This window comes from Oryctolagus cuniculus, chromosome 3 (genome assembly GCF_051225735.1).
Source record: "Oryctolagus cuniculus isolate XC-2025 breed Fujian yellow rabbit chromosome 3, ASM5122573v1, whole genome shotgun sequence".
Lineage (NCBI taxonomy): Eukaryota > Metazoa > Chordata > Mammalia > Lagomorpha > Leporidae > Oryctolagus > Oryctolagus cuniculus.
In genome coordinates this window covers 101,629,631-101,653,871 of record NC_142869.1, presented here as the reverse complement: position 1 = coordinate 101,653,871, position 24,241 = coordinate 101,629,631, and the positions used below count along the sequence as shown (strand labels likewise).

The following is a 24,241-nucleotide window of genomic DNA, read 5'->3' as shown; positions in this document are numbered from 1 at the left end:
TGTCTTAAAATATATTGAAGATAAGCCAAACACGGATGATGCTTCCCTTAAATTAGTGGTTCTTAAAGCGTGTTCCTTGGGCAAATGGCATAAAGATCAACAGCAATTGGGAATTTTCTAGAAATATAAATTCTCAGGCCCCATCTAAGACCTATGGACCAGTGATTCTAGGAAAGGAGCCCAGCATTCTGTACTCTAATGAACCATCCAGAAGGTTCTGATGCACACTCAAGGTTGGGAATGCCTGCCTTAAGGTCATGGTTCTAAAAGTTAAGTACACATTTATACTATTTGGAAGGCATTAAAGATACTAATTCTTGGGTCTGATTCCTAGAGATTCTCCTTTAATTAGTCTGAGATAAGGAGAGAGTTGGGATAAGAGAGGTCATAATGTTCACCCGATAATTTTTTTATTGACAGCTAAAGTTGACAATGATGATGATAGTCTCATGCCTGAAATGAAATTGTCAATTCAGTCCTTTGACATAAGATTACTTCTAACCTAGACTTCAACAATTTGAATATGCACCTCTTGTCTTCAGTATCAATTTACAGATTCTCCTTCTCTAGATCTGAAGACAAAAGTTGCTTAAAGATTAAGGCAGAATCCTCAGAGGGCCTTTCGTATTATGTGTTTGGCCACATATAATCTCAACAAAATACGTAATTAACTTCTAAAGGCAAATGCCACTGAAATGAAATTTTTTTAAATAGGTGTTAGTGAATACCACTGAAAATTTGACCTCCAGTTGAAATAGCTTTAACTCCTAATTTTTAACAGAAGTATCTCTTAGTCATATATTTTGCATATTTTAAAATATAAATTAATATTATCTTGGTATAAATTAGTAGCTATTATACATAACACAGGTTGTTCAAAAACAAAATATGATTGCAGAGTCTTCTAATAGAATTAAAAATATGAGAATCTTCCTTAGACTAATGGCAAAAGTAAAATATGGTCAGTACAAATTTTATTATGATGTTTAATAAAACTGGAAATGAATAGAAACCATGTTGGTTTGTATAGTAGTGTCAAATAGGGTAACAATTGTTTTAAAAATTGCAGTCTTTGCCATCTTATATTCAGAGAAGAAAAAAAATTCCATTACAGAGACCTATGCCATTCTCTCTTATAACTTTAACAGAAACATTGTGCCCACCAGAGTTTCTCAGTTGCTTGGTACCCTGTACCTATGCGGGAGACCCAGAAGAAGCTCCTGGCTTCGGATTGGCCCATCTCCAGCTGTTGCAGCCTTTTGGGGAATGAACCAGTGGATGTAAGACCTTTCTCTCTGTCTCTCCGTCTGTCTGTCTGTAACTCTTCTTCTCAAATAAATAAATAAATAATTTTAAAAAAGAAAACAAAGCTGGCATCTCCTGAAATTCCTCATCCCCTCATTTCATGAAAGCTCATTAAGTTTTGTAGAAAAAATTATCCAGAATATTATTTAAATTTTAAGCATTTTTCTTTCTTTGTTTAAAATTAACTATCATTAGAATAAATTAAAAGGTCTGGCCCCAGACTTATTTACAAAATAAAGAGTAGTTTTATATAATGAATTTGCACTTTATTTCTCCACTATATTTTATTTTCACTACCTTTCTTATCTGATCCAGGCCTCTCTCTCTTTAACGTTTTCATGTTTCTCATTATCTTTCTGGTATGATGTGGATGGGAATGCAGAAAACAGGACTAGAATCGAGTTTTGAAAACCATAGAGCCCTAGTAACAGATTTAGTCACCTTCTGGACAAAATGATCAGTCTAGACATTAGAAAAGAGAGAACGCACTGTTCAATGTGTTCTACTGGCCAGGCTCCAGACATTCTACATGTAAAATGTGTGATTAAATACTCATTGTTTGAGCTCTTCATTGCTTCCTTCTGCACTACTGTTATTTTCTTGACCACATGAATTACCACGACTAACTTTATTCAGAGGTTATAAAATTCAAATATGTGCCAGGATTTAACTACAGAACACAAGACAATTTTTATAAAATTTGTAAATAGAGGCATTGAAATTGAGGGGATCAAAAACAGTATTACTCTCTTCCCGTTAAAGGATTAACAAAGGATTAACTTATTAAAATGTTAAAATGCTTTATAGTTTTAATGAACTGCTAAAATATCATTTTATAGACAAAGTTTTCTCAGAAATTTTAAAAATCCATGGCCATAACCAATATAAAGCACAATTCTTAGAAAACCTGTTTTATTCTTTTACAATGTTTGACTAGACATTATTGAAACAAATGATAATGAAACATTCTGGTACAGGAGGACAAATGAGAGTAATTAAATTTGCAAATTCATGTAATAGTAAATTTCAATTATTTTTCCAAGAAGGAGAATCAGTGGAAAATACTGGGAATTTTGTCATCAACAAAAATAATCTTAGAATAATAATAATGTTAGCCAGAATCATACAACTCTATAGAAATGCAACAAATGATTTCCCAGCTATGTAGTCTCAGCCTGGATTATGTATTACTACTAGAATATTTCAAATACTTGACAACAAAAAACAGGCCCACCTAATGCTACTACAAATGTTACTCAAAGAGCTATTCTCTTTGGCAAGCTTAATCATTACAGACATTTGATTAAAAATGAACAGTTGAGAATATCCTGTTAGCCTGATAATGACCTCCTCCCAATACAATCTGCAATATATTGATGCATTCATTTCAGCTGAGAATGTTGTCACTGCCTCACGCAGGAGTATATTCTGAATTTGTCGTTACAGTGCACAATCATGTTCAAAGGCTGCAATGAAAGTAACAGATCTCCTGGCCTTGCTGATATGACTTTATACATGTGAGCCATATGAGACACACAGCTTTTTAAGGGAGTTATAGTGACAGAATGTTCTATCAGAGCCAGTCTCTACTAATAGCATATTTTACTCACAACTTACCACAAGATGCCATTTCATCTGTCTGGTCACCACAGTCGTCTTCCCTGTCACACAGCCATGCTCTGGGAATGCAACGCCCATTTCCACAGGAAAACTGATCTACCTGGCATGTCCTGGCTGTGATGATCAATGCACATAAAAAGAGTATTATTAGAGGCCTTTTGAATAACATTAGGTTATAGCAAAGCATGCAATATCTCTTTTACACACAAGATATTTCTGTTAAGATAAAATATTTAAAACCTAAATTTTATTTAGTATTTCACAAGGCCAACTTGCCTGCCTTCTTTAAAGTTCACATGCTCTGCCATTCAATTAAACGCACTGCTAAGTGACAAGATATTCAGTAATCCTCACACAATTCCATAAATGAAGCTATGAATTCATTATTGAAAAGTTTTTGTCCGGCACATGCTTATGAATACATGGTCGAATTAAATTTCATCCAACTTTTGATTAACAAAAGAGAATTTTGCATAACATTTGGCAATAAAGGAAGACAACTTTAGCTGCTATATGGGAGGAAGCATTTGGAGTCTAAGCAAAAATTGTTGTTTTCCTGAAATATTTTCAATGAATTTACTTCTTGATCTCTAAATAATTCAAAGTATGAAATGAAAATGCAAAAAGTATTGTCTAAAATGTGCATTTAGCCTAGAGATGTTTTTTGAACTTGCTTTTTAGCACAGTTATATTGGTAAAGTTTGATTTTTTAAAAAATCAAAGCATATTAATGAGCTCTGCTTTGGGCTCTCTGAAGGGTTTCAATGAACATGAACATAAAACCTTGCTTTCTGTGTTAGCCAAAGGCAGAGGTTTAAACTTACTCAGTATAGGGGTGATGTTCTACAGAGAATTTGATTGCCACTTTCTATTACAATCAGGTCTGCCTTTGAAAGCATGAAAACCTAGTTCTTCCCTCAGGCATTTGATTGTTAGGAACCTAGTTTCAATATTTGGTTTTCCTTTTGTTCCCCTTTTGTTTCTCTAAACAAAAAAAATCCGTCTTCATTGTGTGTCAGTAGAACATCAACCCTATCCTTTTATTGGATTACAGAAAAGAATGGGATTATTTTGAGAAGGGGGTACTTGGACTTATGAATTATGATTAGGTAGGAGTCGGGTAGATGACAACGATTAGGGGTCTCCACTTCTGTAGTTAAAAAACCTTGCTTAATTTATATATTGTCCTTGTAACCTGGGCTTGAGAATCATAAGAATGTGTTTATGTGTCACCAAATTCTGTGAGCTTGGGTTCTAAAGGTCGATACAGAGAGTAGTTCAAACTCAAGTAAATCAAAATTTCAGAGGTTACTTAAAATTTATATACAGTTATTTCTCTTTAAGAAAAGCATAATTTCAATGTAAAAACACATATACATTATTGCTACAGGAGTATCTGAAAAAAATAAATGAAGAATTTGTTCGCTGATGTGACACATTGGATTGAACATACTGTTTGTAACCTTGGTGTGTATAACTGGAGACACTAAGAAAAATCTTTTTCCTTTGCTTATATTGATAAAGACTCGGAATCTAAAACATTTAACACAGGGGCAGGCATTTGACCTGCAGGTTAAGACGCTGGCATACCATATGATAGCGTTTGGGTTTTATTCTTGGCTCAGTCTCCCTATTTCAACTTTGTGCTGATGCAGAAGCTGGGAGGCAGTAGATCATGATTCAAGTAATTGCATCTCTGACTCCTAAACACAAGACCTATGTTTTGTTGCAGTCCCTTGACTCTGGTGGGGAGCTCAGCCAGAGCCACTGCAGGCATTCAGAGGGTGAAACAGTAGATAGAAGTTCTCTCCTTCTGCTTGTTCTTTCCGTCTCTGTCTACCTTTCAGATAAATAAAGAAAATATTTAAAATATATAATGCTTATCTGATTTTTCTCATTTCACAAATATTCATAGAAAATGTGCATATACTTCTATAATCCTATTGTGTGTGTGGACATAATTATATGTTCATTTATACTATGTTATAGCATAGTATACTTATATTATTATACTAGCCTAGAGAGGGATGGATAAGGATGCATACAAAATGTTGCCATTAGTTTACTCAGTGAGAAGGAGGAATAGAGCAAAGAGGCAGATTAATAATTTTCATTTACAATACTCATATATTGTTTCACTGGTTAAAGTAAATACTTTTTATATTTTGAGCATTTAAAAAAATTATTAAGGGGATTTTTTTTTCAATTCTCCTTTCTATCCTTCCTCCCTGACTTCCCTTCCATTCTCTGCTTTCCCTTTGTCTCTCTTTCTTCTTTCTTTTTTCTACATATCTCACTTCTTCCTCCATTCTCTATTTTATTCAATCTGTAATTTCCTCTTTTTTTCCAAAACCTTTTATTTCATGAATAAAAACTTCATGTATTTCATAAATATAACTTTAGGAACATAATGATTCTTCCCATCGTTCCTGCCCCCCTACCTACATTCCCACCTCTCTTCCTCATCCCTCTCCTATTCCCATTCTTATGTTTTTTTTTTTTTTTTTAAGATTATTTTTTTAAAGCTGGCACCGCGGCTCACTAGGCTAATCCTCCACCTGCAGTGCCGGCCCCGGGGTTCTAGTCCTGGTTGGGGCACTGGATTCTGTCCCAGTTGCTCCTCTTCCAGTCCAGCTCTCTGCTGTGGCCCGGGAAGGCAGTGGAGGATGGCCCAAGTAGTTGGGCCCTGCACCTGAATGGGAGACCAGGAGGAAGCACCTGACTCCTGGCTTCAGATCGGTGCAGCGCACTGGCGGTAGTGGCCATTTGTGGAGTGAACCAACAGAAGAAATACCTTTCTCTCTGTCTCTCTCTCTCTCATTGTCTAACTCTGCCTGTCAAAAAAAAAAAAAAGATTATTTATTTATTTGAAAGTCAGAGATACACAGAGAGAGAAGGAGATGCAGAGAGAGAGACGGGTCTTCCTGTCGCTCCCCCTCTTCGTGGAGGAGCGACACTAAACCCTGCCTAGGCTTCATATCCGAGTCACAGCACCATTATGTCGCTCCCCGTCTTCGTGGAGGAACGACACAGGACCCTACGCTGTTCTTCTGTCTGCTCAGCCCTCCCCGGGTTTGCTGCTGGTTCTTCCCGGGTTGGCTACCGTCACTTCCACCTCCGTGGAAGGGCGGTTCCCCCTGCCACATTCCCCACTTCCGCGGGGGAGTGGCACACCGCCGGCCGGCTCTCTTGGGGGCTGCACAGGTGTTCCTTCAGATGTTCCCCTTAAATGTTCCTCGTGCATGTTGTCTCTCTCCTCCTTTATAGTCCTCTTCCGCCAATCCCAACTCGGCTGCCCACACGCCGAGCACGCTGCTCTCCTCCAATCAGGAGCAAGTCCTACAGTTTATTGGCTGAACTGGAGGCAGCTGTGTAGAAGCTGTTTTCTTCTCTCCCAGCGCCATATTGTGGGAGAGCAGATGCATAGAATAAGTCTTAATTCCAGTAACAGTATAGTCCGAGTTGCTCCCCACACTTCCATCCCCTGGTTCACCCCTCAATTGGCCACAATGGCCAGAGATATGCCGATCCGAAGCCAGGAGCCAGAAGCTTCTTCTGGGTCTCCCATGTGGGTGCAGGGGCCCAAAGATTTGGACCATCTTCTACTGCTTTCCCAGGCCATAGTAGAGAGCTGGATTGGAAGAGGTGCAGCCGGGACCAGAACTGGCACCCATATGGGATTCCAGCACACAGGCAGTGGCTTTTACCTGCTATGCCACAGTGCTGGCCCCCATACTTATGTTTTACTAAGATCTATTTTCAATTAACTTTATACACATATGATTAACTCTATACTAAGTAAAGGGTTCAACAAACTGTATGAAAAAAAAAAAAAACAACTATTCCTCAACAGTCAGGACAAAGGCTGTTCAAAGTCATTACATCACTAAATGTCAATTTCACTTTCAGGTGCTCAATTAGTTATCACGGATCAGGGAGAACATATATTTGTCCTTTCAGGGCTGTCTTATTTCACTAAGTAAGATGTTTTCTAGTTTCATCCATTTTGTTGCTAAGGACAAAATTTCATTTTATTTTACCACTGTGCAGTATTCCATAATATACATATCCTACAATTTCTTTATCCAGTCTTCAGAGTGTAGACATTTGGGTTGATTCCATATCTTAGCTATTGTGAATTGAGCTGCAATGAACATGGGGGTACAGATAATTCTTTCATAAGCTGATTTCATTTCCCTTGGGTAAATTTCCAGGAGTGAGAAGGCTGGGTCTTATGGTAGGTCTATATTCAGATTTCTGAGGTAACTCCATAGTGTCTTCCACAGTGGCATTAAAAGTTTGCATTGCCACCAACAGTGGATTAGGGTATTCTTTTCCCCACATCCTCATCAGCATTTGTTGTTTCTTGATTTCTGCATGAAAGCCATTTTAACACAGGTGAGGTGAAACCTTACTGTGGTTTTGATTTGCATTTCAGTGATGGCAATGATCCTGAGCATTTTTTCAGGTGTCTGTTGGCTATTTGGATTTCCACTTCTAAAAAATGCCTGTTTAAGTCCTTTGCCCATTTTTTAACCGGGTTGTTTGTTTTGTTGGTGTTCATTTTCTTGATCTCTTTATAGACATCTCTCTTTATATATTATCAGTTCCATAGATTGCAAATAATTTTGCCTATTCTATCAGTTGCCTCTTCACTTTGCTGAGGTTTCTTTGGCAGCACAGAAACTTCTCAATTTGATTTAATCATATTGTCAATTTTGGCTTTCATTACCTGTGCCTATAAAGTCTTTTCTAAGAACTTTTTGCCTATGCCAATGTTTTGCAGGGTTTCCCCAATGTTCTCTAGTAATTTGATGGAATTGGGTCATAGATTTAGGTCTTTCATCCATTTTGAGTAGATTTATGTGTAAGGTGTAAGAAAGGGGTCTGTTTCATACTTTTGCATGTGGAAATCCAGTTTTCCCAGCACCATTTGTTGAAGAGATTGTCTTTGTTCCAGAGATTTATTTTAGCTCCTTTGTCAAAGATGCATTGGTTGTAGAAGCTTGGGTTTATATTCGTCATTTCTGTTCTATTCCATTGGTCTATCCATCTATTTTTGTACCAGGCTGTTTTGATTATAAGCGCCCTGTAATATGTTTTGAAATCTGGTATTGTGATGCCTCCAGCTTTTTTTTTTTTTTTTTGTATAAAGTTGTTTTTGCTCTTCAGGTTGTCCTATGTTTCCATATGAATTTCAGTATCTTTTTTCCTATATGAGAAGAATGCCTTTGGTATTTTGATTGGTATCACATTGAATCTGTAAATTGCATTAGGAAGTATGGGCATTTTATGATGTTGATTCTTCCAATCCATAACATTGAAGATCTTTCCATTTTTTTGTGTCTTCTTCTATTTCTTTCTTTAATGCTTTTTAATTCTCTTTGTAGAGATCTTTGACATCCTTGGTTAAATTTATTACAATGATTTTGATTTCTTTTGTAGCTATTGTGAATGGGATTGATCTCAGAAGTACTTTCTCAGCCATGGCATTGCCTGTGTATACAAAAGCTGTTGATTTCTGTATGTTGATTATATCATGCCACTTAATCATACTCCTCTATAAGTTCCAATAGTCTCTTAGTGGAGTCTTTTGGATCCCCTATATACAGAATAATGTCATCTGCAAATAGGGATAATTTGACTTCCTCCTTTCTTCCTTGATTTCTTTTTCTTGCCTAATGGCTCTGGCTAAATCTATCAGGACTATACTAAATATGATGGTGAGAGTGAGCATCCTCATCTGGATCTAGTTCTCAATGGGAATGCTTCCAACTTTCCCCTATTCAATAGGACACTGGTTGTGGGTTTGTCATGGATTGCCTTGATTGTTTTTAGGAATGTTCCTTCTATTCCATTTACTTAAAGTATTCATCATGAAAGGGTATTGCATTTTATCAAATGTTTTGTCTGCATCTATTGAGAGAATCATATGGTTTTGTTCTTCAGTTTGTTAATGTGATGTATCACATTGATTGATTGGTGAATGCTAACCATGCCTTCATTCAGGGATAAATCACACTTGGTCCAGGTGAATGATATTTCTGATGTGTTGTTGGATTCAATTGGCTAGTATTTTGTTTTGGATTTTTGCGTCTTCATCAGGGAAATTGTCAATCTGTAATTCTTGTTTTCTTGCTTGTTTTTGTTGTTAATGCTATTACTTATTTATCCATAATGAGAATATATTATTTATTCAATCCAAAGTTATTTCATTTGAGTTTCTTATGTCTGTATACTCTTTTAAAAATTCATGTTTGACAAGTTCAGAGTCGGTGAACTCAAGGGGCTTCCATAGCTTAGACAGCTCATAGCAAGAGTCTCGGGTGATTGCTGACGTCATAAATAAGAGTGCCAATTGTTAAATCAACAACAGGAGTCACTGGGTACATGCTCCCCACGTAGGATCTCTGTCCTTAATGTGTTTTACTATGAAACTTAAAAACAGCACTACTAGTCGAACAATACCCTATACCTTGTGCAGTTGTGTGAGTACAGCCTATTGAAATCCTTACTTAGTATATACTAAGTTGATCTTCAGTATATGAAGGTAATTGAAAATGAAACTTGATGAAGGGCGGGATGGGAGAGGGAGTGGGAGAGGGGAGGGCCACGGGAGGGAGGGAGGTTGGGGAGGGAGCCACAATAATACAAAAGTTGCACTTTGTAAATTCACATTTATTAAATAAAAAAATAACTATATAACAAACAAAAAAAAAGAAAAAAAAACTTAATACTTTACCCTTTTAGTATTTTTTATGTTCTACTTAAATCTATTGGTTGAACTCTGTAATTAATACACAATTACTCTTAGGTGTTTAATTAATGCTATAACTAGTACTCAAATAGTATTTCACACTTTGTGTTTCTGTGTGGGTGCAAACTGTTGAAATCTTTACTTAATATATGCTAAATTGATCTTCTGTATATAAAGATAATTGAAAACTAATCTTGATGTGAATGGAAGGGGAAAGGGAGTGGGAGAGGGGAGTGTTGTGGGTGGGAGGCAAGTTATGAGGGGGAAGCTATTATAATCCATAAGCTGTACTTTGGAAATTTATGTTCATTAAATAAAATAAAATAAAATATTCATGTTTGATTCTAAATAATGTTCTCAGATACTTGTTTTCCTTAGGAGAGCTATGGTGATTAGAGAGTAATAAGAAAGGATTTTCAGGGGCTGTGGCCTAGTAGATAAGGCAGCTGTAGGCAGTGCTGGCATAACATATGGGCATTGGTTTGAATCTTAGCCGCTCCACTTCACATCCAGCTCCCTCCTAATGTATATGAGAAAGCAGCAGAAGATGGCCCAAGTCCTTGGGCCACTGTACTCAACTGGGAGACCTGGATAAAGTTCCTGGCTCCTGGCTTCAGCCTGGCCCACCCCTGACCATTATGGCCATTTGGGGAGTAAACCAGTGGATGGAAGATCAGTCTCTCGATATATCTCTCCCTCTACCTTTCCTTTTCTGTAACTGTGACTTTCAAATAAATAAATAAGTAAATATATATATATATACATATTTTAAATATTTATTTGAAAGGCAGAGTTTATAGAGAGTTAGAGGCAGAGAGAGAGAGACAGAGAGAGAGAGAGAGAGAGAGAGAGGTCCTCTGTCCACTGGTTCACTCCCCAAAGAGCCACAAAGACTGGAGCTGCACCACTCTGAAGCCAGGAGTTTCTTCTGGGTCTCCCACACTGGTGAAGGGGCCAAGTACTTAGGCACTGTTCCACTTCTTTGCCAGGCCATAGCAGAGAACTGGATCAGAAGTTGAGCAGCCAGGACTCAAACTATTGTCTATATGGGATGCTGGCACTGCAGGCAGTGATTTTATCCACTACGTCACAGTGCTGGCCCCAAAATAAATATTTTAAAAAATAAAAGTGAACTTCCAAAATTATATTCATTGTGTTTGAGCTACCTCACATTGCAATGATGTGGGGGATTTGTGGGCCACTTCACTAACTGATGCACAGGGAATTATTATAGCTTATGAGTCCAATCTGAATCCACTGGATGTTATTGAAAATTAAAATATATTAAATCAGTGTCCCATATCCACGGGGAAAACTGTTTGATTACCATGGAAACAGAACTGATCTCAGATGAGAAAGATGCTTTATTCTACAAACTTCCAAGCACCATCTGTCTTTATCATATAATCAGATTTACTGAATCATCACTTTCTAATCAATGGATTTGTATTAAAAAAAAAGGAAACTTCTAATGTTTCAGTTCCTGCCTCCATCAGACCTAAATGAATCTGGAGGTGAGATTAGTAAAGCCAACCCAGAAGACTAATTTTATAGCAGATGCTGCTCTAAGGATGATAAATATATCTCTGCTCCAGAATGGTTTATCTAAGAGTTGAATCTGAGACTCGCTCTCACAATGTGAGCATTTCTTCCCATCCCAAACCATCCTTCTTCTGCAGCTACATACAAGGAAGTAATCCCAGAATATACAGAAACTACAAAGGAGTTGGAGACTGGAGCAAAAGAACTATTCGTAAACGCCAGCTTTACTCCATTTTATTCAAAGCTTTCTCTCTAAGAAAAACGTGTTATACCAAATTGCACTCTTTAATTTACAAAAAAGTACATTTTTAAAATACATTATTTTTTAAATGTAAATGGACATATCTAGTATGAATTTAGACAAAATTGATGGGGGATGACAGAATAAATATTATGTAACATTATCAGAGTTGTATGGTGCAGGAAAATGCTGGTCAGAAATTGGCCAGTCTTGAATCTAATAATTCTAAGAATTGTTTGTGTCTAAAAATTTTTAGGATTATTGTGAACCAAAAGAATGTTAAGGGGTCAGCCCTGTGGCATAGTGGGTAAACCTGCTGCCTGCAGTGCAGGCATCCTATATGGGTGCCAGTTCAAGTCCCAGCTGCTCCACTTCCAATCCAGCTCTCTGCTATGGCCTGGGAAAGCAGTGGAAGATGGCCCAAGTCCTTAGGCACCAGCATGGAAGACCTGGAAGAAACTCCTGGCTCCTGGCTTGGGATTGGTGAAGCTCCGGCCATTGTAGCCATCTGGGCAGTGAAACAGCATATGGAAGACCTCTCTCTCTCTCTCTGCCTCTCCTTCTCTCTCTGGGTAACTCTGACTTTCAAGCAAATAAATAAATCTTAAAAAAAAAAAAGAATTTCAAGTCCAGGTACTTTTTATCTTGGTGTCTGGATCTCCCTCCGAAGCAAAAAAACGTACTTGGGTGTGGAGGGAGAATGGCTACCAAGCCCCTGACTGTACTTTCTCTCCCTCTCTCTCTCTCTCTCTCTCACTCTGTGTGTGTGTGTGTGTGTGTGTGTAAGTTCCATGTGCATGCTGTTTTCTCTTCCAAGCATAATTTCCAAACTTCTTTCCCATTATTCACTTCACCCCAACAGCAACAATGTGTGCTTTGCCAATCATTCATTATTCTCTAGTGAAGCATCTCTGCCACAAAAGTATAGGGAATAACAATATTAGTTACTGGATTGCACCAAATTGCCTTCCAATGAAGAAAATCAGCTTCCACACTAGCAAGAATGTAAGACAATATTTTCTTACAGTTTTGCTGAGGCTTGGTTTTCATTAAACTATATATTTTTTCTTTTTTTAAAAGATCTATTTTTCATTTATTTGTAAGGCAAAGTTACAAAGAGAGGAGGAGAGTCAGAGAATACACTTCCATCCTTTGGTTCACTCTCCCAAATGGCCACAGTGGCCAGGGCTGGGCCAGGCCAAAGTGAGGAACCCGGAGCTTCTTCCAGGTCTCCCATATGGTGCAGGAGCAAAGGGACTTGGGCCATCTCTGCTGCTTTCCCAGGCACATTAGCAGGGAGCTGGATGGGAAATGGAACAGCCAGGTGTCCAACCAGCACCCACATGGGATGCAGGTATCGCAAGCAGAGTAAATATTAACCAACTGGCTTGAATTGTTAGTTAGGAAGTTTCCTTATGCTTTTCTTTAGGCTTAATTTGGACATTGCTTCCAAATTTAGGAAGTCTTTCTGGATAGCCATAAAGTTCATTGCTCTTCCTATGTGTCTCCATGTGAACATTGTGAATACTTCATTATAATGCCCTGTTCACATATATTTCTTTTAGTCTTTGTCCTGGCTCCTTACAAAAAGATATTATGTGTTTTTCCTTATTCTATTACCAGTGCCTTGATAAATATTTATCAAACTAATAGATTTATGGGGAAGAAATTACAGCTGGATAAAATAGGAAATTGGCTGCCTGTGAGAAAGGATTTTCTTAGATATAAAACAGTCACAATGTTAATGACTACAGCACACTAAATTCAATTACAAAATAATCCCCTCTTGCAAAGTCATTTTATCTAGGAGACAGGTCCATGTATGGACCTATGTCTAGAAATAGAAATGATCCAGCAACAAAAGTGGGCTATATGAATTTGCCATTTTTTCTCATTGTGGTAAGATGTGATCTATTTATTTATTTTGATAAAATGAAATTTAAATATACTGTAACTTGACCACATGTCACAGATTTCAAAAATAAAAGCCATATTTATTTTTCTCTGTTATTTTTATTCTAGTTCTTTCTAAAAAATAATTTATTTATTTAATGGAATGGCAGAGCGAGAGAGAGAGGAGAGGTACAGAGAAAAATCTTCCATACATTGTTTCAATCCCCAAACAGCCTCAATAGCTAGGATTTGGACAGGCCAAAGCCAGGAGCCAAACTCCACCCAGGTCTCCCACAACGGTGACCGCGTCCCAAGTACTTGGGCCATTACGTGCTGCTTTCCTAGGTACATTAGCAGCAAGCTGGATCAGAAGTGAGGCAGCCAGCACTCAGACCCCTGCTCTGATGTCTCATGCAGCATCACAAGTGGTGGCTTTACTCCCTGCACCGCAGTGCTGGCCCTCGTTCAAGTTCTTCAGGTGTCTTAAATAAACATTAGAAGATCTAGCAGCAGATTTCATCTGACGCCACTGGAAATGACAAGCAAGCCATGTTCTATGTTCTGGTGGACTACATAATTTGGGTGTCTTATAAATTTTATTAATTAGGATTGATAGTTCATTTGCTTGTATAATAAACATTTTCCATTTTGCTACTGTAAATACATAGCCAATCACAAATGCTTTTTAAAAATCTCGTAAAAACAATAGATTTAAAAATCGAGTAGAAATCTACAAGACATTGCATTCTAAATTGAATCTGCAGCACCTTCTACTTTAAGGTGAAAGCAGATTAATCTGTTTAGGATATAATGAAACATAATCTCTGTATTGAACTTTAACCTGAAAAGAATAATAATAGCAATAGCTTAGAAATTATAGCCATATTATAAGAGCAATCTGAGCAAAATAAAATTGGCCATACCTAAAATTTTAGTTAATCTGCAGGATAATACAGTTTGTTATAAAGAGCAATGTCTTTGGAGACAGTACTTGTGGATTGGATTTCCCATAAAATCATACCAAATTGAGGAAATCTCCTATGCTTCATCTATAAAATGGATGGTCTTGAAGATAGAAACCAAAACAATTATCTAGAGGTCCCTTTCTTTTAGAAAGTGTTTTTGTTTTTTGTATAACAACCTTGTGAGCCATAATAATCTTTTAAAAAATCAGTTACTCTAAAATGTCAGAAGAGTTTTTAAGTCAAGGTCCAAGAGAGCAAAGGATCCGTGTCTCCTCAGTAAATATGTCACTGTGGAAAAAGCTGATAAGATATCAGGTAGGATATGGAATTGCGATTGTTTTATTCTCATCATTGCTGCTTTATACATAGTGAAAAGCTCTGTGGAAAAAAACTTCCAGTTGATGCATATTCTTACAGAGTTGAAAGAAATGCATGACTAAATTGGGGGGTGAAGAAGTAGAAGTCTTTCTAAAAGAAAGCCAGACACAAAACCAAGAGTAGGGCACCAATCTTGATCTCTAGGGTTTGTTTGTTTGATTGACTGATTGATTAGGTTTTTCCTATTTGCTGCTGTTTTTTTCTCATGTATATTGAAATAACTTTTATCTTTTAAGACTTATTTTGGTAAAGAGAGAAAGCACCAAAGGAGGTGGTTGATATGTTTTGATGTGGTTGCATGTGTAAAATGGTTTTTAAAGAATCAGTTTTTATTAATCATATCAATATGAGTCATCAAATATAGTGCCTCTTTCTTCACTAGCTGCTGCTAGTATCATTTTTCAATTTATCTGACTAACAATGACCTTTCTGCTTCTATATCATAACCTGCACCATAAGCTATATGTTTCCATTTGAAGGGAATTTGACTAGGGATACAAAGATTTATTGAAACGGAATAGATTATATGGAGATATTAATAGGTTTAGTGGTCTTGGTACTTCATAGAGGAAAGAAACTCTGCCTCACATAACTAATGTGCCATGAACAAAAAAAATGATCACAGAGTTATCCCACAGTAGACTACATCAACTGTAAATTTTTGTAGATAAAAAATAAAGAATTTTCCTTGTGACTTGGCCTATAACACAGCACACTAACACACCTCATCACCTCTACTGCCAAGTAACATTTAGCAAGAACAAGTCTTATACAAGTAGTGTATTGACAGTCAGCCCATATGGATAGATGAAGTGCCAAATTACACTGGAAAGCAGAATCATGCCCAAGAATTAAGTAAAAGATAATTTGTATTGCAGCTCCAGTGGCATCAACTCTGGATTCATTTATTACTGTACTAATCTGATTATCAGAACAGGAAAAGTCCAGCTTAGATCAAACTGTTGGCCCACATTTTTATGGAGAATAACTTTGGAGGAGACTTATGTATACAGTCAAAGGAATCTTTACCTGCACAAGTTTGGTTGGATTCATCTTCATTGCTCCCGCAATCATTAGCTCCATCACAAAGCCATCTCTTGGGGATGCAGCGATTATTTTGGCATTGAAACTGGTCATCAGGACAGCTATGATTGACTGGGAAGTGTGAGGAAACGAATTTAATTACCTAAAATTGTATAAAGTGTGAGTATTTTGAATTATAGTTTAAAATATAGAAATCAGTAGAGTAAATATCATGGCTTCCATCATTGTCTCAGATTTTATACCAAACAGTAATATTCTCAGCTGTTAAATTATAGCAGTTTTGTAAATGAAACCAAGTAAATAAATACCAAGTAAAGGAAATATATTCATTTTTTCATGTCTTTGTCAAGCCAGGTAACAGTTGGGATATTTTCCCAACCCAAATCTTAACTGGTAACTTGATTTTAAAGATTTTTAACAAATATATTTAACATTAAACTCAAATTTCCGTGTCAAATATACTAAGCATATCTCAGAAATATTTTCCATATATATTAAATGACTTGTTTGTTTAAACTACATATTCTCTGAAAGATTTTAAGAAATATTAAATAAGTCTAATTTTATTTTGCTTTCCTCAGTGTTCCTTAGGACTAGAAAGAAACATAAATCCTGAGGACTGCAAGTTGATACTAAATATACAAACCTATATAATTTTATATAATATGCAAACCTATATAATTGTATATAATATATAAACCTATATAATTTTAAATGAGGTTTCTCCCCATTACAAACAAATAAACATGCAAGCACAAAAATTATTGAGAATGAGACCAATCTTCATGCAGGTAGAACTACAGCAGGCTACCTTGATGTCAACTTCCTATAATTATTTTTCCTGTCTTCTAGTGGTTACATTCCAGACTGAACTGGCATGTTCTTCATATTTGTTTCACAACTTCTACATTCTTTTAAAAGTAATTTTTTATGCCCAATAGTTAAACTTCTATATGATAAAAATAAATTTTTTGTTAGTTTTACTCAGAATTTGCAAAAATTATTATTAGATCATGTTGTTGCTTGGCAAATATGTGCATATTCAGTCAGTTGCTACAAAATACTTTTTCCTTAAAGTAGTTCTGATAATGAAATAGTTTTATCATATTTTGGGAAGTTTTCATTCACAAACATTAAAATATAGGGGGAAAAGACTTAGAGTTCCCGGCATTTGAACATGCTTAACATTTTCCACTCATTTCAGGGGCTTGAGCAAAAATAGCTGCTCATGAGGAATAAAAGTCACCCTGTATGTTAGAAGGTCAAATTTCCAGGTACTAAGATTATGCATATTCACTTCACTAAAGCTTAGTGAGGAACTTTGAAATTCTTATCAATGAAGAAAATGAGAAATCAAAAATAGTCTTGTGTTTTGGAGATGAGATGTTAAAGGATAGAAAGCAGAATGATAAAACTCAAGGTTACATATTATGAGAATTCAAAATCTAAAATGATTCCATGAAATTACTTACATAATTTTGGAATCTACATCATGAGACTCCAAATAGATAATCTGTCTAGAATCACTGTAATGCTTAGAGAAGACACCAGACTGCTGGACGTTGTCTAAGATAGCTATTCACTGCTTTGCTTATTTAAGCATTCACTTATCTATCTGCCAGGTGTAGTGTTAGACTACACGGATAGGGTAACAAAATATGTCTCCTTAATAAAGATATTAATATATTAGGTGTACCCTACAATAAGAATATAATTGTAATATGGCTCAGCAACAACTGGAGAAATGAATGTAGAGAAGATGATGCTGTACTTCAAATGTGACATATTGAGCAGATACTTTGCTCATTAAAAAAGTCTCCCTAAGAAGATTTTGGAAAATTATATAGAATTTTATAGAGTGGGAACAGTGAGTGTAGTGCCAGAATAGACATCAGGAAAGATACTTTTGGAGATCAGCATGCAGTTCAACTTAGTAAGAATAAAAAGGGTAAGTGGACATGCCTGACACACTCACAGTTAAAAATGTAAATATCAGAAAACACAAAATAAATTATGTTAGCCAATAGATTTTACAATTAATATTCTTGGTTACTCAGTTATTTAAATCAGTACAATTCTGGAAGAAATGTAAAAAATTAATATGAGAGCTTAATCTAGTCATTGGAAATTGAAAAGAGGTAAAGATGAAAAATGAATTATTTAGGAAATACAAGAGAGCATTTATTGATAGAATCAAGTCTGAAGTATAAGTGAAAGATTGGACTCTCGGTAAAGTCCAGGACTTGGATTATGTGATGGAAAGTAATGACAATAAGCAAGACAAAAATACTGACTAGAAATACTAACACTACCACTAATAATACAAATGCAAGGTCCCCTATGAGCATAAAGGAGATGCATTTGCTAATTAAATTGATAGAAAAGAACGGTCACACATATGGAAGCAGGGACTTAAATAGCTGATATTGCAATGAAATATTTGTGCTCTGCTGAGGCTTGAATTCCTGTGACTGTAGAGAATGCTGATATGTAGGGAACATTCATTAAAACCATGAATAAACATCATGGATCAGAAGCACTGAGGCAATTAAACAACTCACTAAGTAACACAAGAGTACTTCAAGATTCATGGATAAAATAGAACTAAAAGATAAATATATTTTCAGACAAATTTTTTTTAAATTAAAATGTAGCTTTTTCATAGCATGTATTTTCATGGCTTTGTGGAATACCATCATATATCATTTGTGTAAAAAAGAGAAGTACCCTTAACCCTTAGATGAAATGTCTATCTTACTCCAAAATATCTGACTGATTTTGTCCAGTTAGGATTTAAGTGTTATTTGTGGGTTCCCATTTGATAGATTTATATTAATGAAGCTAAAAATAGAAAATATGTAATGTTGAAGTTAAGGTTCACACTAAAAAATTAAGAAAAATATATTGGTTTATTTAGCTGATAATATACTTTGAATTATATATTAATGTAGGATTCAAAAATAATTTTAATATTCATATTCTTTATCCAATAGCACAAATGACTAAATGATATTGATGCCCAGAACAAATTTGTCTATTCTTTAAAATATCTTTAAAATTTTATTATATATTTATTTTATATTCTTGACTCTAAAAATAAACTGAAGACTGTCAATTAAATATTTCTGTTACATTTTCTTGATAACAGTCTTTCATTGAAAGAAAATAAAGCATTTTTAAAACAATTTACCTAGGTCAAATCAAAAGATCAAAGATACATTTGTGCAACACATGCCTCTCCCCTCATAAAAAAATTTTATATCTTTCATTCACTAGTGACTCTAGTCAAACATATTCTCAAAATATTACTTAATGTGCTTTCTATTTTTTCCCTATATGTGTGAGACATTTCTTTACTCCTGTAGGAAAGATAGATCTATTCCTATCTCAGCCAATGATAAATAGCTAAATCTAAGTGGAAGGTGGGGATAGAGGGAGTATGCCTTAGACCTTGTGGTTAAGCCACTGGTTAAGGATACCTGAGGTGCACACAGAGTGCCTGGGATCAATTCCTGGCTCCAACTCCTGATAACAAAGACCCTAGGAGGCAGCAGTGATGGCTCAAGCACTTGAATGTCTATCATCCACATGAGAGACATGGATTGAGTCCCTGGCTCCTGCCTTTGACTCCAGTTCAGCACTAGCTGTCACAGCATTTGGGGAGTGAACCAGTTGATGGGAGATTTGTATGTCTGTCTTTCAATTAGAAGTAAAAGTCCCATTCAAAGGGAAAAAAACAAATCAAACTTTTTACTTCTATCTGAGTGCCGTATAGGTGGTTCCCATGATTCCCTGATCCCATGCAACTGGTTAATAACACGTGTTCTAAAACAATGTCTGTTTCCTTGGATCTTCTTCGAGGCTCTTTGTTCAAAGAGTAGTGGAGTAAGAAGTAGTGGTACTCTGTGCAAAAACAAAACTAAACTAAACTAAACTAAACCCCTCTGTCTTAAGAAGAGTTTAAATTGATTTTCCTTATCTTTACATTCCAGAATCCAAAGATCCCTTGCGGCAACCTCTGACACTGGTTTGGTGGGTTCCACGCCATAGAATAAGAAAGGAGAAGATTTGTAGAGCGATTAAAACGACAATTTGAAATACAAGGAAGGATGAAAAAAATAGTGCTTTGATGCTAGAAATAGGAGACAGCTATAGTCTAAACTTCTTGCCATAGGATGACTGAGAAACAAAACTACAACAGAAAACTGAGTTCAGTTTACATCAAAGATACATTCTGATTTTCAAAAACTGCTTTGATAATTCACACACTCAGGAAAAGAGAACCTAGGGGTACTTGAAGGAGACACGTACAGCAATTTACTGCATCCTCGTCACTCCCATCCAGGCAGTCATCGTCTCCATCACATTTCCATCGGGCTTGGATGCAGTGTCTGTTTTTACAGCGGAATTCTCCAGCTTTACATACATGAGGTAATAGTTCTCCCGGGTTAACTAGAGTTTAAAAAAAAAGACTATATGAGCAATGCTAGCTATATTCTGTCCATTGATACGATTAACGGTGGGTGTTTTATTTGTGTGTTTTATATTTCACATCCACTTGAAATCATGCAGAAGTTATCTTTGTCTTTTCTTCTCGTAGCCTACTGTCCTCTTCCAGCTCTATCCAAGCTGTCACAAATGATTGGGGTTTTCTTTTTTGTTTTAACTTAATATATTATTTATTACCTTCAAGATAACAGATTTTATATTTACATTATAATCAAATGTTTAATACTCCAGTAAACAGAGCTCAACAAATACACATGAAAGATCACAGTTCAGCAGGAATCTATGCAAGAGCTATAAACAATAATCAAATGGAAAGTTATTCAACTTCATTCATGTAAATTTATAAAGTTAAAAATCATTGAAACTATAGTTGTATATAATTCCTATCAATTTAACAGATTTAAAACGAAGTTTGTCAAAAATATTGTATTTGCAGCAAAATGGATATATACAGGCATTTCTTCTTTCTACTTTTTGACTTTCTTTAAAACTTAGCTCTCATATATAAGGTAGAACATACAGTATTTGTCTTTCTGTGTCTTTGAAATCATATATATGGATATACAATCTCAAATTTTCCGATTTGAATGCATAGAGAATAGAGAATTTATCAGCAGTTACCAGAGGTCAGGGATGAAAGAATTCAGGAGTTGTTAGTCAAAGGGCACAGAGTTGCAGATAGAATGGAGCTATATAGGATGAATATGCAAAATGTGGAAGGTACAACATAAGAATTATGGCTATAATACCATATTATATACTAGAGTTTGCAAAGAGTAAATTTTACGTGCTCTTGCAACAAAAAAGGCACCTATGAGGGATTATGGATAATTTAATTTGCTTGAATATAGTAAATATTTTACTATGTATATTAAAGAATCCTGTTGTATACCTTAAATAAAACACTATTCTAAGATTAAACTTACTTTATCACCCAAAATACATGATATTTATATGAAACATAAAATAGTTTTCATAATATAAAATAAAGCTAATTCATAAATAAATTTCATGGTTACATTAAAAATATTTTCTCATGTCATTTTATACTGAATATAAAAAGTTATAGTTAACAATCATCTTTAGAAATCAGAAAGGTTTAAGTTTTTCTGATAATAATTATTCTGCTAAGAATTTCAGACTTATTTTAGTAACATAGCACCAAAATAACAATAACAATAAGTCAATGCCACATTACATTAATGTGGGTTTGTAGTTTGCTTTTTCAAAGGCTTTTATTCATAATTTCACTTGACCATTATGACAACCTATGAGGTAGGTATGACATAGTATTTTACTACCTCTGTCGTATAAGTACATTGAGATTTAGCCAAAATGAAACTAACACAATATCACACTGTTTTTGAGGCTATATTTACTTTAATTTCTGCTTGTGGGAGAAAAACTAAGGCCCAGTTAAAGATTCAAGGCAGTACCACATTAATCAAAACTAACTCTTTATATCTGGACTCTTCGCAGTGTTTTTTTCCCCCATGCATACCACCTTATCTAATCAAATATAAGGAATCTAATTGTGATTTTTTATTTATTTATTTATTTTGACAGGCAGAGTTAGTGAGAGAGAGAGAGAGAGACAGAGAGAAAGTTCTTCCTTCCGTTTGTTCAGCCCCCAAATGGCCGCTACGGCCAGTGCGCTGCGCCGATCCGAAGCCAGGAGCCAGGTGCTTCCTCCTGGTCTGCCATGAGGGTGCAGGGCCCAACCACTTGGGCCATCCTCCACTGCCTTCCCGGGCCATAGCAGAAAGCTGGGCAGGAAAAGCAACCGGGACAAAACTGGTGCCCCAACCGGGACTAGAACCCAGGGTGCCAATGCCGCAGGCAGAGGATTAGCCTAGTGAGCCGCGGCACCGGCCTAATTGTGATTTTTTTTTTTTTACAAATTTAAAGTATTCTTATTCTGTTCTCTTGGAGTATGTTAGATAGATATAGAAAGAGAATATGTGGCAAGTCTTAAAACATAAATGATTCGTGTTTCATGAATAGTAAAAGGCCTTACATTATCTCAGTCTGGCTTATTAAAGTAGAAAGAAATCCCTTAAAGGCTTCCATGTTCCGATGTTTTTAAGTTTTATTTTGCATAACTGGTTTGGGTTGATGAACTGTGATTACATATTCATCCACTCCAATAGTAACTGATCTCAAGGAAACACATGTGGTACCTCCTGAGCTCCCTGCATGGCTCCCTAAATCTTTGTTACTCCCTTGAAGCAAAGAATGGAAAAAGGAATGTGCCTCTGGAGACACGTCTTCAGGAAGTCACACAGACAGGAGCTTGTGCATCTGGGAATGAAAAGCTACTACAAAAAAACTCAGACTATTATTTATAGCCAAAAAGAATCACTACAGTGAAGGAAACAATTAAGCTGAACCTGGATGCATGAATAGACAGTAATATTTTCTCTGTGGTTCATGCTAATGTTTCTCAGTAACAAATACTGAAGTGGTGATTTCTCTATGCTGCCGTATCTGTAAGAGCTCTCGATTACAGTAATCATCTACTATGTTTATCAAATCATGCTGTACATCTTAAATACAATAAAAATAATAATAATCCCAAAAAGGAAAAGAGAAAATATAAACACTGAAAGGGGAGGTTACTTAATCTACTGTTTGAGTCTGAAATGCCTTTTTTATAGCAGCACTTGGAAATAAGATTGTAATTAAAACAAAACAGAAATTCACACCCAGGTATGTCTGGCAATCTCTCAGAACAAACTTTTCTCTCAAAATCTCTGGAATTAATCCCTGATAACATGGAGATGTTTCTTATTTTGAGTTTCAAGTCTACTGAATTAGAGTAAAATCTTAGAGGATGGTACTGGCTTTCTTTTTTTTAAAACCATATATGTTAAAAAGAAGGGAAAGTCCAACATGGGAAGCAGTCCACACAGCAGACTCCTAGAATGACATTCACTGTAAACAACACTCTGACCTCAGAATCAACCCTTAAGGCTTCCTGGTCTGGCTGAAAGGCCTGTGAGAGCATTTCAGGCATGGAAGCCTAAGACCATGTGGCAAAAAATATCCTACACGAAGGATCTCTGTGAAACCTCAATAGGCCGTTAAAGAAGGATGTACTTTTCTCTGAAGGGAGGAGAGAACTTTCACTTTGCTTATGGCCGTGTCCAAATACTGATGGAGTCTGTGGTCACAAAAGGCTTCCACAGCATTGGCTAGTACACTGGCTTCCACAGCTCATTGGCAAGTACAAAAGGCTTCCCACAGCTCGTGGCAAGTGCCTCAGGTGATCACTGACGTCATAAATAAGAGTGTTAACTTTTAAAGGAACAGCAGAAGTCACTGTGCACTTACTCCCCATGTAGGTTCTCTGTTGTTAATAAGTTGTAGTATGAGAATTAACTGAAAAACTTGTTCTCAAACTGTACTTTATATGTTGTGTGTATGTGAGGGTGCAAACTGTTGAAATCTGTACTTAGCATAGAGTTGGTCCTCTGTATATAAAATCAAACTAAAATGAACCATAATGAAGAAGGGGACAGGAGAGGGAGTAGGAGGGATGGGAGTTGGGGTAGGAGGGCAGATATGGGGGAAAGAACCACTGTTTTCCGAAAGTTGTACCTATGAAAAATGTATTCATTAAATAAAATCTTCAAAAAAAATCATGTATGTCCATTTTACAATTGGGAACCTAATGAATGCATACTTGATTAATTTCTACTTTGTAATTATTAAGCCAAATAGTCAAGAATCACTCAGACCTAAGGAAAAGAAATATTTCAGTCTTACAGGGACCTGATCTGAGAGGTAATCAGCTTTCTCATTCACTCGTGTTCTAAGAATCTCTGTAGTATCTCTTTACTCGATTCCAAAGAAATCGTAATTTTGTTTTTCATATTTTGAGAATTGTAAAAATCCAGGAAATCTCTTGTTCTCATCTGATAACCATTCTACCAATTTGGAAAGATTGGTCTTTTCACAATCATTTTTCAAATATCACAACTGTTT

At 36.0% G+C, this 24,241-nt stretch overlaps 1 protein-coding gene across 4 annotated transcripts in view; it reads right to left on the bottom strand.

Moving 5' to 3' along the window:
- The window catches only part of LRP1B (LDL receptor related protein 1B), a 2,138,546-nt gene that overhangs the window by 898,859 nt on the left and 1,215,446 nt on the right, over nt 1-24,241 (bottom strand). For all 4 annotated transcript variants that reach the window (XM_051849573.3, XM_070071546.2, XM_002712121.6 and 1 more), the window contains exons 16-18: nt 20,057-20,197; nt 15,731-15,856; nt 2,923-3,039 (exon numbers count right to left, since the gene is read on the bottom strand). In XM_051849573.3, the coding sequence (XP_051705533.3) occupies nt 2,923-3,039; nt 15,731-15,856; nt 20,057-20,197 (384 nt within the window). The remainder of the gene's footprint in view (nt 1-2,922; nt 3,040-15,730; nt 15,857-20,056; nt 20,198-24,241) is intronic.